This window comes from Lathyrus oleraceus, chromosome 5, assembly GCF_024323335.1.
Source record: "Lathyrus oleraceus cultivar Zhongwan6 chromosome 5, CAAS_Psat_ZW6_1.0, whole genome shotgun sequence".
NCBI lineage: Eukaryota > Viridiplantae > Streptophyta > Magnoliopsida > Fabales > Fabaceae > Lathyrus > Lathyrus oleraceus.
In genome coordinates this window covers 94,850,669-94,866,710 of record NC_066583.1, presented here as the reverse complement: position 1 = coordinate 94,866,710, position 16,042 = coordinate 94,850,669, and the positions used below count along the sequence as shown (strand labels likewise).

General features: G+C 35.2%; 1 protein-coding gene across 1 annotated transcript; it reads left to right on the top strand.

The window, feature by feature from the left end:
- The first annotated feature begins 3,270 nt into the window (after nucleotides 1-3,270).
- LOC127087842 (endoribonuclease Dicer homolog 3a) lies at nucleotides 3,271-14,611 on the top strand. Its single transcript, XM_051028759.1, has 25 exons — nucleotides 3,271-3,646; nucleotides 3,811-3,991; nucleotides 4,095-4,208; nucleotides 5,512-5,646; nucleotides 5,946-6,015; nucleotides 6,322-6,386; nucleotides 6,484-6,615; nucleotides 6,747-6,887; nucleotides 7,318-7,447; nucleotides 7,601-7,706; nucleotides 7,782-7,974; nucleotides 8,072-8,232; nucleotides 9,020-9,235; nucleotides 9,344-9,612; nucleotides 9,714-9,985; nucleotides 10,089-10,594; nucleotides 10,704-10,798; nucleotides 11,015-11,238; nucleotides 11,340-11,549; nucleotides 11,890-12,366; nucleotides 12,639-12,911; nucleotides 13,042-13,374; nucleotides 13,476-13,680; nucleotides 13,815-13,923; nucleotides 14,083-14,611. Exons 1-25 carry the CDS (start codon nucleotides 3,510-3,512, stop codon nucleotides 14,294-14,296), a joined length of 4,968 nt encoding a protein of 1,655 aa, XP_050884716.1. The 5' UTR covers nucleotides 3,271-3,509; the 3' UTR covers nucleotides 14,297-14,611.
- Nucleotides 14,612-16,042: the final 1,431 nt, after the last annotated feature.

The following is a 16,042-nucleotide window of genomic DNA, read 5'->3' as shown; positions in this document are numbered from 1 at the left end:
TGTGATTGCATGTGCTAGCCAAATGGATTGGCGCCCATGTGCATTTTCTACATGCTAGCGTCAATCAAATTGGCGCCTTCCCTAGACTCATGCATGCTACATCTTGACCTAGATTGGCATATGCATGGCTCTGCATGCTTGGTTACGAGGCCTGCATGCAAGACATGATGTCGCCAATTGGACTGGCGCCCATGTGCAAGCATTACAAGCTAGCGCCAATTGGATTGGCGTTGGGGCTTGCATGTTTGACACATGGCTTCCCTCTGACTTGCATGCTAGACGCATCACTTTCATATTGCTTGCATGTTTGACACATCACTTCTGACTTGCTTGCGTGTTTGACAAATCACTTCCGTCTAGCTTTGCATCTTTGACATATCACTTACCTATTTAAGTGTCTTACTATCTACATCCAACAATCAACACAAATTCATCTGCACCAAAAAATTAATTTTTATCTACACAAGAAATATTACAATGTCATCTTCACCAAAATATAGTATCAATATTCACTGCAATGGTGAGACATATGAGTCTGAGTTATACGAGTTTTGTTTTCGAAACACCGATACCATCCGACTTACGATCAAGAGAAATTCAAATTTCTTGCATTTGAAAAAACAAATTGAATCCTGCATAGAATCTGGTATTGTTTCAAAGATCATGTATCAAAATCCAATTCTTTTTAGAACAGTCAATGCAAATTTTTCCCGCTGAAGGTACAAGATGATGAAGATGTTGAATATATGTTTATTAGTCACGAACATTCTGGTTGCAACTCTATTGAGTTGTATAATACTCTTCAACCAAGTATATCATCTCAGCAATCTCAGATAACTAATCAAGTTGAATTTGATGAATTTGATTCAGAAAACTCAGATGACGTCGACCCAGAAGCAGAAGCAGAAGTCAATATCGTTGATGAAGAAGAAGAAGAGACTAAGACACAGGTCAATCATATATTGAACAACAACATTGAAGGTGATGATCAACCAACGCCATTACCTCCAAGTCATGTATATAATCCGCTTGAACATATGACAAACATGGATTTGAATGACGATGAAACATCCAATAGTGTTTTTATAACCCGTATCCACGATCAGAAGGCGAGTTAAATGTGGGAGACATGTTCCGCACTAAAGAAGAATGTGTGCGATCTATCAACAAATTTCACATGAATAACTCTGCTTATTTCACAGTGAAACGCACTGATTCGAGAAGGTATGTCATCGAATGTCATAACATCCTTTGTAAGTTTCGGTTAGCTGCATCTCACAAAAAGAAAAGCGACTCTTGGGAGATAGCTTCAACATACCCACCTCACAATTGCATTGGAACTAACGTTGAACAAGATCACCGTAAATTAAGCGCTGCGTTGATATGTCAAGACATTTTGCCGCTTGTTAACAAAGACCCATCAGTAAAGGTGAGTATAATAATATCTCATATCAAAACAATATATAATTATACTCCATCTTACAAGAAAGCGTGGATTGCAAGGACAAAGGTTGTTGAACATGAAGGAGAAGAGCGATCCAAAACACAACGGAATTTAAAATTTCTCCTTTAGTGATCATTACGAATGAACATGATCAGTGATAGAATCGTTACCTCTTGTGGTGATTGTAACCTTTGATGCAGATCTACGGAGCGATCACGAACGTTGAACGATGACAACACCCATAAGCCTATCCAAAGTCATAAGCCTATCCAATGTTTATAAAATTAGCTTTTAAGTGGTTGCAAAAGAGGATTACTGACCTGAATATCAAGGGGTCATTCTCTGGCACAATGAAGTAATGCGAAGAAAGAAAAAGGACCGCCCAAACAACATCCGTATTCGAACCGAAATGGATACGACGAACAAAATGGTTCGATTATGTAGTTCATGTCGTCAGCCCGGTCACAATCGTACTAACGGTCCCAGTATTGAAACAAACACAATAAGATAATTTTAATTGTACATCTTTTGCTTTATATAAAAGACAATATTTATTTCATATGATAACTTTGTGAGGAAATACCATCACAAACAAATACAAGACATTCAACACACAAGCAACACATAAACAACAACACAACAGACTATAATAAATAAAATGTCATTACTATAACTAAGCGATTACAACCATCAAAACAATTTTGAACATATTATACATCATCTTGTGAACGACTTTGTCAGTCTTAATATCCACCCATACACGCATTTCTCCATTTTGGTTGAACATGGACTCAAGCCATTGCATTCTTCTAATCCTTTCATCATCTGCAATTTCTCCATCTAACCAATGGTTGAACGTTTGATTAAGACGTTCAAACGATTCTATATTCCAAAGTTGAGTCTTTATCGGAGGCTGAACCACTGAAAAGATTAAATCCATATTTCTCTTGTGAATGTATTCAGACATGGTTAAAGAGCACAAAATTGAAGGAAGATGAAAGAAAATTGAAGGAGGATAAGAAGTTGTCTGAAAAAATATGGGAGATGCGCATGTTATTTATAGATGAAACCATGCATGCATGCGCCAATGCCCTAGGCGCCACACATACATGGCACAAGCAGACACATGCATGCGCCAACTCCAATGGCGCTTAAGTGTAATGCCATTGGGAGCATGCACCAGCTCCAATGACGTCTCATTTAAATGGTTATTGGATGCGTCAATTCAACCGACACATTAGTAGAAAAAAATGATTATTTTGATAATTATTTTGAAAATTTTATTATTTTGATATTTAAATTTTAAAAAATAATTATTTAAAAAAATCAAAATTAAACATATATCTCTTATCAAGACGTAAACACAGTTGAACTTATATTACCAAAATTTACACTTAACAAATTGAAAAAATAAACTACATCTTCGATTAGCAAGATAAATCTAAATTACATTATAACAACTATTATAATATCTAACTTAACAAAATTAATATGGTTTTTTTTCTAAAATTATAATTTTACTATAATCGAATTTTGACTTTGAATAATAAAATTTTACCCTAAGTCAACCAGAACACAAATTTGCAAAGTAATAATAATTAAATCAAAACAATAAAAAATTAGTTAACAAATATATATATATATATATATATATATATATATATATATATATATATATATATATATATATATATATATATATAAAGGTAAATTATTAGTTTGCTAAATAGAAAAAAATTCAAAAATTCAAAAATTGTGTAGCGTGCACCACCTTATAAACGATGCAGTGTATAACTGCACCTGCTCCTTTTCATTGTTACACTTGAGTACTGTGCTAACTTCACCCACGCATTCCTACTCTTTCGTTCTCTTCTTCACTTCACTCTTTCGTTTTTTTTTTCACTTCTCTCTCCCTGCAATTAAAACCAATGCAATTGTACCTGTCTTTTTAACGTTAATTCAACTTTTTCTGTTTTTTTTGTGTAACCTGTAACCTAAAGACCTTGTCTCTGATTTTATTTTCATAATAACTGGAAAAAAAAATCAAAACTTCAAGAAATTCTTCATGGAATCATCAAATGATGATCATAATCAGAATCAAACTAAAAATCTGAAGCGAACTTTCGATAAGTTGTACGTAAAACCCCATGTTGAAGTTTTCCCTTCTCAAGAATCCCTCATTACAAATTTGGTCCCTAGAAGGTTTGGTTCGGTTTTTTCCCCCTTTTTCTTCAACTACGCTATTCATCACTTTTTTATGTATTTTTTTGCAATTCATGTTTTTTTTGCAAGAATGATCATAAAGATTGCATTTTGGGTTTCATGCATTTTTGGGTTTCATGCGTTTTGTGTTATAATTTTTACAGGGATCAGTTAGAGGCGTTTGAGATTGCAAAGAGGAGGAACACAATAGCAATAATGGATACAGGTTCTGGAAAAACACTGATAGCTATAATGCTTATTAAAGAAATTGGTCAAGCTGTTAGGTCTAGTGGTGACAAAAAGATTATTGTTTTCTTAGCACCAACTGTTGTTTTGGTCAATCAGGCATGTTCTTTTCTTAACTCGTTCATTTCATAAGTGTGATCATGTTGGTGAAAACTTATAAGTGTTATGATCTTGTTGGTGAAAATTTTAACTGTTGTTGCAGCAATACAAGAATATAAAACTTAACACAGATCTTCAAGTTGAGGAGTACCATGGGGCTAAAGGAGTTGATACATGGGAATTCAAGAGCTGGCAGAAGGAAGTTAGAGACAATGATGTATGCTTGTTTCTTAACCTGCTTTTATCTTTCTTCATGGGTGGTTTTGTTTTCATTGATTTGCAGTATTGGCTGGTTTATCGGCCTCCTAGAGTTATATTGCATAATTAAACGCTTATCATATAAATGCTTATTTCTATGAAAAAATAAAATGAACTGTTTTAAATAAGCTATAAGCTGATAACAACTTATGAACGTGCTATAAGTTGTTTCCATTAGTTAAATACTTGTGGCATTTTCCCTTGCCACTATTATCTCCATGACCATCCATTCTTGCTCCAAATGTACTTGCCAGCAATGTACTACTGTATTACTCTGCGGGGTGTCAGGGGGTCTGTGCTTTGACCAGTTTTTGATTCCCTATTTTCTTTTGAAGTCAGGTATTAGTCTGAAAAGTGTGTAAATTTGCTTAATAACTTAATTATTTCATTGACCTGATTTGTAAGCCATGAGTGTTTAATTAGTTATGTCAATCATAGTGTAAGCTAATTAAACTTTTGTTTGATACGATGAATCAACAAACCTTTCATTCTGAAATGTGTAATACACTGTTAGTTTAATATTCACAATTCTTAGGTTTCAATTGAGATTTGTTTTATTATGTCAAAAAAAAAAAATTTAGATTTGTTTTATAGAACTATAAATCTTCACCTTCAGGATTTTAGTATTCAGGTTTCAAGCTCAAAGTTTCCCATGTTTGCGACATTTCTAGTACTATGCTTTTAACTTTTGAAATGAATTTGGCTTTTAGTGTCGGGCGTTTTTAATGATGCTAGCTATATGATGGTTTATACAAGGAATGTTAATCAATGAAACAAATGCAGTGTAGTACAGTGTTATCAAATGTCGGCCATGGCGGCGCTATGGCGGATATACGTGGCGGTTTTTGACCTTGCCGGTATTGTGGGTTTTTCCGCCATAATTCGCTATAACGGCGCCGCGAAGCGGCCAGTATGACAGGATTTTGGCTCTCCGCCATGGACCGCCATCCGCTATCGACAACACTGGTGTAGTAAAGGTAAAAATATTAATGCAGAAAGCATTGAAGCCCCCCCTTTGTTGAAAAACATCATGTTCAGTGTTTACTATTAAGTACTATCAATAAATTTTAAAAATAATAATTTTACTTCTGAAGATCATAATTTATGACTTTGAAGTGAGTCTTCAAGTAGTCTTTGGCGTGGATTTCAATAACATGTTTCACAAACAATTGATTCCTTAGATTTTGCTGATAAACTTGAACATCATTGACTTGGCTCTATGGTTATTATTAGATTTAGAATAATATCTTTCTGTCTTATAGGTAATGGTCATGACACCCCAGACTCTTTTGGATGCCTTAAGAAAAGCATTCCTGAGTATAGAAATGATATGCTTGATGGTCATCGATGAGTGTCATCAAGCATCAGGCAACCATCCCTATACAAAAATAATGGCGGTGAGTGCTAGAAAACAATTGTTTCTTGTATTTTCATTGATCATACATGATTTTTCGTCTTTCCATTAACTTTTTTTTTTGCATGAGGGTCTGTTTAGTTGAAAGGGGGGAATGGAGGAGGAGGGATTATTTAAGCTTTGGTTGAGTCAAAGCTTGACGGTGATGTGGGAAATATGTCTTGTGGTACGAAACACAAGACATATAAAATCCCTCCGTTCCCTATCCTATCGTCGGTTCAACCAAACACACCCTTGGAGAATAAATTTTCATGTAACTATTAGTGTCTTCTGCTGGTGCAGGAATTTTATCACCAAGCTAATGAAAAGCCAAAGATTTTTGGGATGACAGCATCACCAATTGGTAAAAGAGGTAATTGTTTATGTGCTAACTTTGACAAACAACCAAAGCTTTGTTTCTTTACATTTGATTATTTGAAGCTTTCTGGCTAGTGTACTATTCATGTAAGTTTAAACCACAATATTTATCCCATTGGGCCCTACATTCTGGTGAAGCTCTTTTCTTCTGTAAAAATGTTAACAGTTTTTTAATCATTGCTTCCTCTCTTACTCGAGGGATTAAAACTGTGTACTTTTCATAATTCCATTTTCACTCAGTCTAGATTGTGAGTGTAAAAACATGCTATATTTATTATGTTTACATTATGTCATGAATTAGGTGTTTCTTCTACTTTGGATTGTAAGTATCAGATATCAGACCTTGAAAACATCTTAGATTCTCGGGTAATTTTAATTTCTTGGTTTACTCAAGTTACTTTTCAAACAATGCTCATGTGAGATTATGTTTAGCTAAAGAAGGTAAATGGTTTTGTTTATGTAGAAATATACGGTTAAAGATCGGACAGAGATGGATACATGTATTCCATCTGCAAAAGAGAGTTGTAGATACTATGACCAAGCACGATCTCCTGCTTTGAGTTTGAGGCCAAAAATTGAAGCCTCGTGGTCGAAGGTATTTGTGGGTTTCACATATATGGCTACGCACAAGATACATAGATTAAATGTTTGCTTCTGTCAATTTTTACCTCTCTTGTTATCTTCTAATGGTAAATGATACTGACCAAAATTAATATGTTTGTACAGTGTGATGTGTTGTTATCAGATTTTCAAAGTAACTATAAGGATATGGACGATAAGTTTAAGACACTGCATCAAAGAATGTCCAATGAGCTTGCCAAAATTTTCTATTGCCTCGAAGATCTTGGACTGTTGTGTGCTTGTGAGGTATTCATCGAACTTTGATATATTATGGAAAAAATCATGCAATAAAAAGAAAGAAAATGGAAAATTATTCTATTTTTGCTTTTTATAATGAAAGTTTAAAGCTATCTAACATATGCTCTTGATGAAGGGTTATTTATGTGTTAATAGAGTACTTACTAATGTTTTGTAAATTAAGCTAAAACTATGAAAGTCATTTTTTCCCTTCATGTTAAGGTTATATATGGCTTCTAATATATCACTAAGAAAATATCATATTTCGCCCACTTGTAAGTCTTGTAGCGTGTCCTTTTTGATACCATACATGTAAATTAAACATATAAGTTTACGTACATATGTATAATATAATATATATCAGTGTGTCGAAGTGGAAATTGAAAAGCCTCCAGATTTTCTGATTATATTTACCAATAATCTGATTTTGTTTGTGCAGGCTGCTAAAATATGTCATCAAAAATTCTCCAAAATTTATGGAGAATGTGAAGTTTACAGAAAAGCTAATCTTCAGTGTGTAACTGTCATTGAAGAAGTAATCCAAATAATCGAAGAATCCCTCCATCTTGGTGTGCATATAGATTTTGTTTATCCTTTTTGGTCTTTTGGTCTTTTCGAATCTGCACCTTATTTATTCGAGATCGGTAGTATCTATGTCTGATTAACACAATACAATGTCTTTTTAGATGGCTTGCTAATTTTTGTTGCTATTATTTCTGCAGCCGATGAAGTGATTTTGGATGTTGAATTTGATTTTTCAAAGGCAGTGAACATGGGATACATATCACCAAAATTACTTGAACTAATTAAACTCTTCCAAACATTTGGGTACAACTATGAATTCACTGTAAAGTTGTATTATGCATCATAACAAACTCATAATCTATCATTCTGTGTTTGCAGAGAACCTAGTCAATTATTGTGCCTCATTTTTGTGGAAAGAATCATTGCGGCTAAGGTGATTGAAATATTTGTGAAAAAAGTTTCCCAGATATCTCATTTCACAGTTGCCTATGTAACCGGAAGCAATACATCAGCTGATGCACTGGCTCGTAACAGGCAGAAAGAGATAATGGATTCTTTCCGATCCGGAAAGGTATTTATTTGGCCATATACATTTGGATTTTGTATTAAATGGTTGACTTAAAAAATCTCATAATAGATTCTTAAATGTTTTATTTTTTTATTTTTAGATCAATCTTCTATTTACTACTGATGTACTTGAGGAAGGAATCCATGTGCCAAACTGCTCGTGTGTGATACGTTTTGACCTCCCTACGACAGTTTGTAGTTATATCCAATCTCGTGGAAGATCTAGGCGTGCTAACTCGCAATTCATCTTGATGTTGGAGAGGTGATTATTCTCACTGCAAGGGTTAAAAACTTTTTATGACTAGTTTAGAGCCTGTTTGATGTAGCCATGGTAGTCAAAATCGCAATCCCACTTGTAGGATTGTACGATTTTGTGATCTTGATGGGCTTGGGCGATCCTGGGAAGGCAAAAAATCATATTTAGGTGGGAACGGTGGGATTGTAGTGCAAAAACGGTTGGATCGGTGGGATCGGCGTTCCTCCCGTTGCAGTTCTAAAACTTTTGAAATAGGTTTTTTTTTGCTGTAACCTGTGTAGCATTTATTTCTCACACTTCATATCTACTAAACCTATTAATTCTTTGAGCCACCTAAGTTATTCAATACAATCAGATTCTTTGTATTCAATATTCATTTCCCGTACATTAAAGTTTTTGAAGTTCAAATATACCTAACACCCCTTGTCACACTCTTTTTATTTTTATTCATAACACTTGAATTTTTTGATATGAATTTTTATTTTTATTTATATTTTAATTTTATGATTTGATTTGATTTTTTTTACTAAATTATGTTTTTTTATATGAATATATATGCAATATATGAGTTCGTGAAATTGGTAGGATCTTACGATCCGTGTTACGATACTCCGAATTACGTTCTTGTGTTGTGACCTCTCTTCGATCCCACAGAGGATCTCGATTTTGACTACCTTGGATGTAGCCATGTAGGAGATTTCTTCTCCCCTGAACACTCTTAGTGAATATTCTCGAGCCGCAGACGTTCGAACACATACATACAAATTAATTAACTATTAAATTATATCTACAGGGGAAACTTGAAGCAAAGAAATCAGCTTTTTGACGTTATCAGGGGGGAGCGTTCCATGACTGATGCAGCTGCTAGCAAAGACCATGAATCTAATTTAAGGGCGTTTACAGTAAGGAAAACGGAGTCATACTATGTAGATTCTACTGGAGCATCAGTAAATTTAGATTCTAGTGTTAGTCTTGTAAATCAGTATTGCGAAAAGCTCCCACGAGATAAGTAAGATTAGATCCTATTATGCTTGTCTAGTATTTTTGTCTAACTAGTTGAAGCATAGTGTTCTGAAGCAGCTGATTCATGCAATTTGAATTGTATTCTATGACGTAGGTACTCCTCGGCAAAGCCCAATTTTGAGTTACTACCTGTGGTGGGAGGGTACGAGTGTAAATTGATTTTACCACCTAATGCAGCTTTCCAAATAATGGTTGCGTCTTCAGGAAAAGACATGCGTTTGGCAAAGAGTCTTGTATGTTTGGAAGCTTGTAAGAAGCTGCATCAAATGGGCGCCTTAAATGATCATCTCGTTCCTTTCACTGAAGATCCTTCAGAAGCAGACATTTTGAAAAACAAGGAATCGAGTTCAGGTGCAGGCGCAGGTATAATGTTTTGCTGATTGGATTTTATTCTTGCCGGCCATATTTTTATCATAGGGACCTGCAAATGTTTTGCAATTTGATTTTGCTTTTGGCATTTTAAGGAACCACAAAAAGAAAAGAGCTCCACGGAACGGCCGGCGTTCAGGCATTATGTGGTTCATGGGAGGACAAACTTGATGGAGCCAAATTTCATGGCTATAAATTTGAATTCCGATGTAATATTGTCGATGAAATTTACTCTGGCTTTGTTCTTCTGGTTGAGACAAAGCTTGACGATGATGTGGGAAATATGGAACTAGATCTGTATTTAATCTCAAAGATGGTGAAGACTTCTATCATTCCATGTGGGCAGGTTGACTTGGATGCTGAACAGGTACAAGAATAAATAATTGGAGGTTTCATCTGAAATAGTATAGAGCATTAGTCTGATTTGTTCGGAAGGTTAACTTGATTCTTTATCGTCTGTTCTCTTCTAGGTGGCGAGAGCAAAAAGCTTCCATGAGCTTTTTTTCAATGGTTTGTTTGGGAGATTGATTCGTAAATCCAAATCAGCAGCAAAAGGAGAAAGGGAGTTTTTACTGCAGAAAGACACAGATTTATTGTGGAGTCCAAAAAACTCGTATTTGCTTCTACCACTTGAGAAGTCAAATGATATATGTACGGGATCTTTGCAAATACACTGGTCTGCAATTAGTTCTTGTTCTTCTGCCATTGAGTTTGTAAGGCGTAAGTTTTCGTTGGTTGCTGAAGATTCGGATGATACCAGTTCATCTGCTATGGAACCCGAAAGCACTAACATGTTTCACTTCGCCAATGATGTCGCGGATGTTAGTAACATTAAAGATACGGTAGCTTTGGCCATTCATACTGGAAAAATTTATTGTATCATTGATGTTGTTGAGAACTCATCTGCTGAAAATCCTTTTGATGGAAACAATGACAAGGCGGAAACAAAGACGTTCTCTCAATATTTCAAGAAAAGGTGCATAGTTTGTTTTATCACACTTTTCTTTGTTTCTTCTCTCTCACTTTTACTTCCCTGCCATTCCTAAGTTACGAACATAGTTGACTAAACAACTCAAGTTGACCAGGTATGGAATCACACTAAAACATCCAGAACAGCCTTTGTTAAGGCTGAAGCAAGGTCATAATGCGCATAATCTTTTTTTGAACACTCCCGAGGAAGGTTGGTTACTCTCCTAACTGTTTTCAATTTTATGTCATTGGTTTATACTTTACCTACTGATGATTCACAAAGACCGACAAACTGTAATAATTAGTGTCTCGCGTTAAGCTGACCATGGAGAAGTGATATCGCACACAAGCTCTTTCTTTAACTTAAGATATTAACTTGACAAATAGAATGTTCCATTGATTATGATATTTTCTTCGAGTTTGCCAGATGCAGGGGAAAAGTCATCACAAGTTGGCCCGGTTCCAAAAGCGCCAGTACACGTTCACATGCCACCTGAGCTTCTTTGCCTTCTTGATGTTAAAAGAGGCGTGTTGAAGTCAATGTACTTGCTACCGTCTCTTATGTACCGTATTGAATCTTTCATGTTATCCAGTCAGCTTAGAGCAGAGATAAATGGTCACGCTGACAATTTCAAGATACCTAGCTCTCTGGTTTGTCTTATATAATTTGATTTTGTAGAAAAGATGCACATTGATTTGTGCTTTTAATTTTGTGATGACAATCTGTTTCGTTACTTCTTTTTGTCTGTTAGATTCTTGAAGCACTTACGACTTTAAGATGCTGTGAGAAGTTTTCTATGGAACGTCTTGAGTTGCTAGGAGATTCTGTTTTGAAATACGCTGTCAGCTGTCATCTCTTTCTTAAATATCCTAAGAAACATGAAGGACATTTATCTGCCAAAAGACAATGGGCTGTTCGTAATTCAACCCTACATAAGCTTGGAATAGATCGCAAATTACAGGTAGTCGTTACTATGGTTATTACTTCTTATTTCGCCACTGTCAAGGAGCATAAAACTTAAATTCTTAGTAAAAAATATGTGAATGTTTTTTATATTGTCTCCACAGCATTTTTTTGTAAGGAAACCCAAAAGGACTTTAAATATGGACAAAGCACAAATCTCTATTATCCAATGCCAATAATTAGTTGAGTCTAAGTAGGTTGAAGGACTAAATCATGAGAATTCAGTACCGTTTGGAAAATAAAATTAAGCAATGCATTTGGTGCTGGCAGCAAAATGTTTTGTTTCTAATAAATATGATTCAACTCGATGCTTATTGTTTTGTCATGTTTTCTGACAGGGATATATTCGAGACTCCGCATTTGAACCACGCCGTTGGGTTGCTCCCGGACAAGACTCTATACACACTGCTCCTTGTGATTGTGGGTTGGAAACCCTGGAGGTTCCTTTTGACACAAAGTTCATTACGGAAGATCCACAAGTTGTGGTTGGGAAGTTGTGTGACAGGGGTCACCGCTGGATGTGTTCAAAGACTATTGCCGACTGTGTTGAAGCTCTTATAGGAGCATACCACGTTGGTGGTGGATTGATTGCTTCACTTCACGTGATGAAATGGCTTGGAATTGATTCGGAACTTGAACTATCCATGGTCGAAGAAGCCATTGCTGCTGCATCTCTACATACATATAAGCCAAAAGTAAATGAGATTGCAAGCCTGGAGACAAAAATTGGATACGAATTTTCTGTCAAGGGACTCTTAGTGGAGGCAACCACACATTTATCTGAGACAGAACATGGAACTGGCTGCTGCTATGAGGTAATTGTTATGCCTCATATATTTATAATTAGTCTAGGGTCTGTTTGGATTGACTTATGTGAGGAAATCTATTGGCATTAACACTTGTGAGTCTGTTTGCGGAGCGTATGAAAATAATTTATCATATGTCCATAAGCTGTTTTTGGCTTATTTCCATAAACACTTATATGATAAATGCTTTTGCTATATTAAGTTGTTTATCCAAATAGGGCCTTATTGAATTTATAACTTATTAATATCATACATCTATATCTTAATTAATTTTCTGGCAGAGGCTTGAATTCCTCGGTGACTCGGTGTTGGACCTTCTCATCACATGGCATCTATATCAGAGTCACACTGAAATTGATCCGGGAGAGTTGACTGATTTGCGTTCTGCTTCTGTCAATAATGAAAGTTTTGCTCAAGCTGCTGTTAGAAGTAACCTTCACCCGCACCTTATGCATAGCTCAGGATTATTACAAGGCCAAATATCAGAATATGTGAAGGCCATTTCTGAATCAGAAGACAACACTGTATCACTCCCAGGGATTAAAGCTCCCAAGGTTAGTTATGGTGATCGTTACGGTTATTTACAACTGTTTATGTAAAATAATCTTTAAGTATGTGGTTCTATACAGATACTAGCACTTCTTTTTTTTATAGTTGTGCCATGGTTTTTGTTTTATGACACAGGCACTTGGAGATCTAGTTGAGAGTATCGCAGGAGCTATACTAATTGATACGAAGCTCGACCTTGATCAAGTGTGGAAGGTTTTCAATCCTCTGTTATCTCCCATTGTTACTCCCGACAAACTTGAACTGCCTCCATTGCGTGAATTAAATCAATTATGCGACTCTCTCGGCTATTTTGTAAAAGTAAAAGTAAAGTGCGACAAGAAGGGATTCATGGACCATGTTGTGCTTAGTGTACAGTTGCCAAATGCTCTTCTGGTTCGAGAGGGACGGGGACCTAATAAAAAATCTGCAAAAGGAGATGCTGCTTATCATTTGTTGAAGGACCTTGAGGTTTGTTATTCTCTTTTGAATGTATTCTTGAACTTTGCTACTTCTATCTTTATTAGTATTTGTTTTTCATTGACGATTTGGCTTGACTTGTGATGCTACAGAAAAGGGGAATTTCGTATAGCTCGGCAAAGGGTAAAAGAGTAATAGATTTCAGTATTCCAGCTTGTCAAGCTGAAGAACAACCCCCAAAGCCAGTAGCACATAAAAAGCCCAAATTGGACAAATCTAACTTAACAGCAAAGGAATCTACTTCTGATATCAAGGAGACTTCCAGTGAATCCTCCGATTGTAGTGGTTCCGTTCCAGGTTCGCACCAACAAATTTTTTTCATAGCTTATTGCATGTCTTGTTAATGTCCACGTCCGTAGAAATCTTCTGTAGCATGTTTTAATAGCTAGTTATCGATTAACTAATTTCATTCTTGGCTTCGTGTCGTATAGTTTTATCAATTAATATGAACAAGGGAGGACCCCGGAGCCTACTATATGCATTGTGCAAGAAAAAGCAGTGGCCATTGCCTTCATTTGATTCAACAGAATACAAGGACAGGTGAATCACTCATTTATCGTACTTTTTCTGCCAATCATTAACCGATTTCAATGATATAGTTTACATATTACACGTCACATGGTGTAGCGCTAAATAGTATAAATATGACGTAAATATAATAATGTGAGTCTGATGAGATAAGAGTATGGTTTGTAACAGAAGTCAATTTCAATCGTGCGAAGGCCTGGAAGGAAGCAAAGGAACAAACTGTTTTGTGTCGAAAATAAGTTTGTGCATACCAGATGATGGTAATATAGAATGCAAAGGAGAAGCTAGAGCTGATAAGAAGAGCTCATTTGATTCTGCTGCAGTTCAAGCCCTCTACGAGCTTCAACGCCTCGGAAAAGTTCAAATCGCGGATGTTTCCCAATAATCTGTAGCTTTTAGACTCACCGACTAACTGACTGAATGTAAAGGTAATCAAGTCCTTCGCACTGCTGCAACCGAGGTGGTTCAATTCTCTCCAGTTGTGCTGCATTTTTAGCAGGAAAAACAAGTGCAAGAGGGGAGGGAAGGTGAATTAATGGAAGATAGAGACTTGATGAAGTGAGAAGAACAACAACAGAGAGATAGAGGCTGTAGGTTTAATAGAATCATAGAAAATATTGATGAATTTCAACAGATAACTTAATGTATAATCTGATGATATACATGGTTATAATTATAATGTATATTTTAGTTTTCTGTATGATGATTTGTATGGTATATTTTAGTTTTTTGTTGAGATTTTTATACTTTATACAAAAAATAAGTTAAACCTTTTGTTCATGATATTGAAAGTTATTTTTTATTCTTCTCCCTCATTTTTTCACATTTACTAAAGTTAGAATTTTTTTAGAACCTATTTAAAAGTAAAAGTAATTGCATTTTACTTATGAGATACATTTTACAAGAAATGCAAAAACTTTTTCCAATTCATTATAAATAACTGTAGAAATTTTTGCATACCGCATATAAAGTTAAGAGATATTTTAAAAGTAATATATATTTTTGTATAAAATTTTTTATAAAGAAACTTTTTATAAGTTTTGTTATTTTTAAAATATTATTTTATTGAAAAAAAGTTTCAAAAAACTTTTTATAGTATTATATATTTTTGTATATAAATATTTTAAAAAAAATATTTCATAAAAAATTTAAATGATAGTTATTTTTAAAATATTATTGGTATTTTTTTAATCACTTTGAATTACTTTGTTTATTTATGGAAGTGTTTATATCTTTTTATACATTATTAATATTTTGTAAAGATTTTTAATCTCCTAAAATAAAATCTATGCAATTTAAATAAAATATTATTTTTTATGACTCAACTTGCGAATATATCATGTTATGCCTATGGTTGGCTGTTGGATGACGATTCAGTTGAGATTGAGTTTCATGATATGTGAGGCTCCCGACCAGTGTGGTATCAGAGCCTCGTTAATAAGAAGGGGTGCATATGGTGTGAATATTAGTAAAGAAAGTAAGTAAGGGAGAAAACCACTTACACATGGAAACACCTGAACCAAACACTCAACCTATTACTACTACTTCTTCTTTAGCGCTCCCTAAACTCTATAAAAAGATAAATTCCCATAAAATAGAAAACCTTATTGAGTATTCTCATGTTCCAGAAGATGCTCAAATTTCCGAAACAATACCTCCTCTATTAAGCCCGTACAACATCTTCAAAAGACAAAGAAGTGTTACTAGATCCATCCGAAATCGTATCTCTACGAACCACCCTCATATGAAAGAATATGTCAAGTCCTCTAGACTAGACAAATGTAGCTTAAGAGCTACGAACCAGGAGCAGTACGTAGATTTAGAGATTCCCCAGTATCTCATAAATCACTGGAAGACTGAAGGATATACAACCTTACACTTCGGGGCTGTCAGGCTCATTCTTTCCCTACACGGAAGGAAGAACCAACCCGTCTTTTGCAAAATAGCTTTGTTGGGCTCGAGCTACCTCCACTATGAAAACGCTGTGATAGGAACTGTTCTCACCACGCTGCATGCAGGGAATGTCGTCCTCACCATTTTTCCTAACTATAATGTGAGTCTCAGTGATAATACTTTATCCACGAGACTAAAAGTACAGGTTCAAATCACTGGAACTGACCAAGTACCAGAA

Bases quoted from the DNA above. Each gene is read 5' to 3' on its own strand.
- LOC127087842 (XM_051028759.1), top strand. From the start codon at position 3,510: ATGGAATCATCAAATGATGATCATAATCAGAATCAAACTAAAAATCTG. The intron at 3,647-3,810 runs GTTTGGTTCGGT...TAATTTTTACAG, and splicing joins ACAAATTTGGTCCCTAGAAG to GGATCAGTTAGAGGCGTTTG. The intron at 7,975-8,071 runs GTATTTATTTGG...TTTTATTTTTAG, and splicing joins ATTCTTTCCGATCCGGAAAG to ATCAATCTTCTATTTACTAC.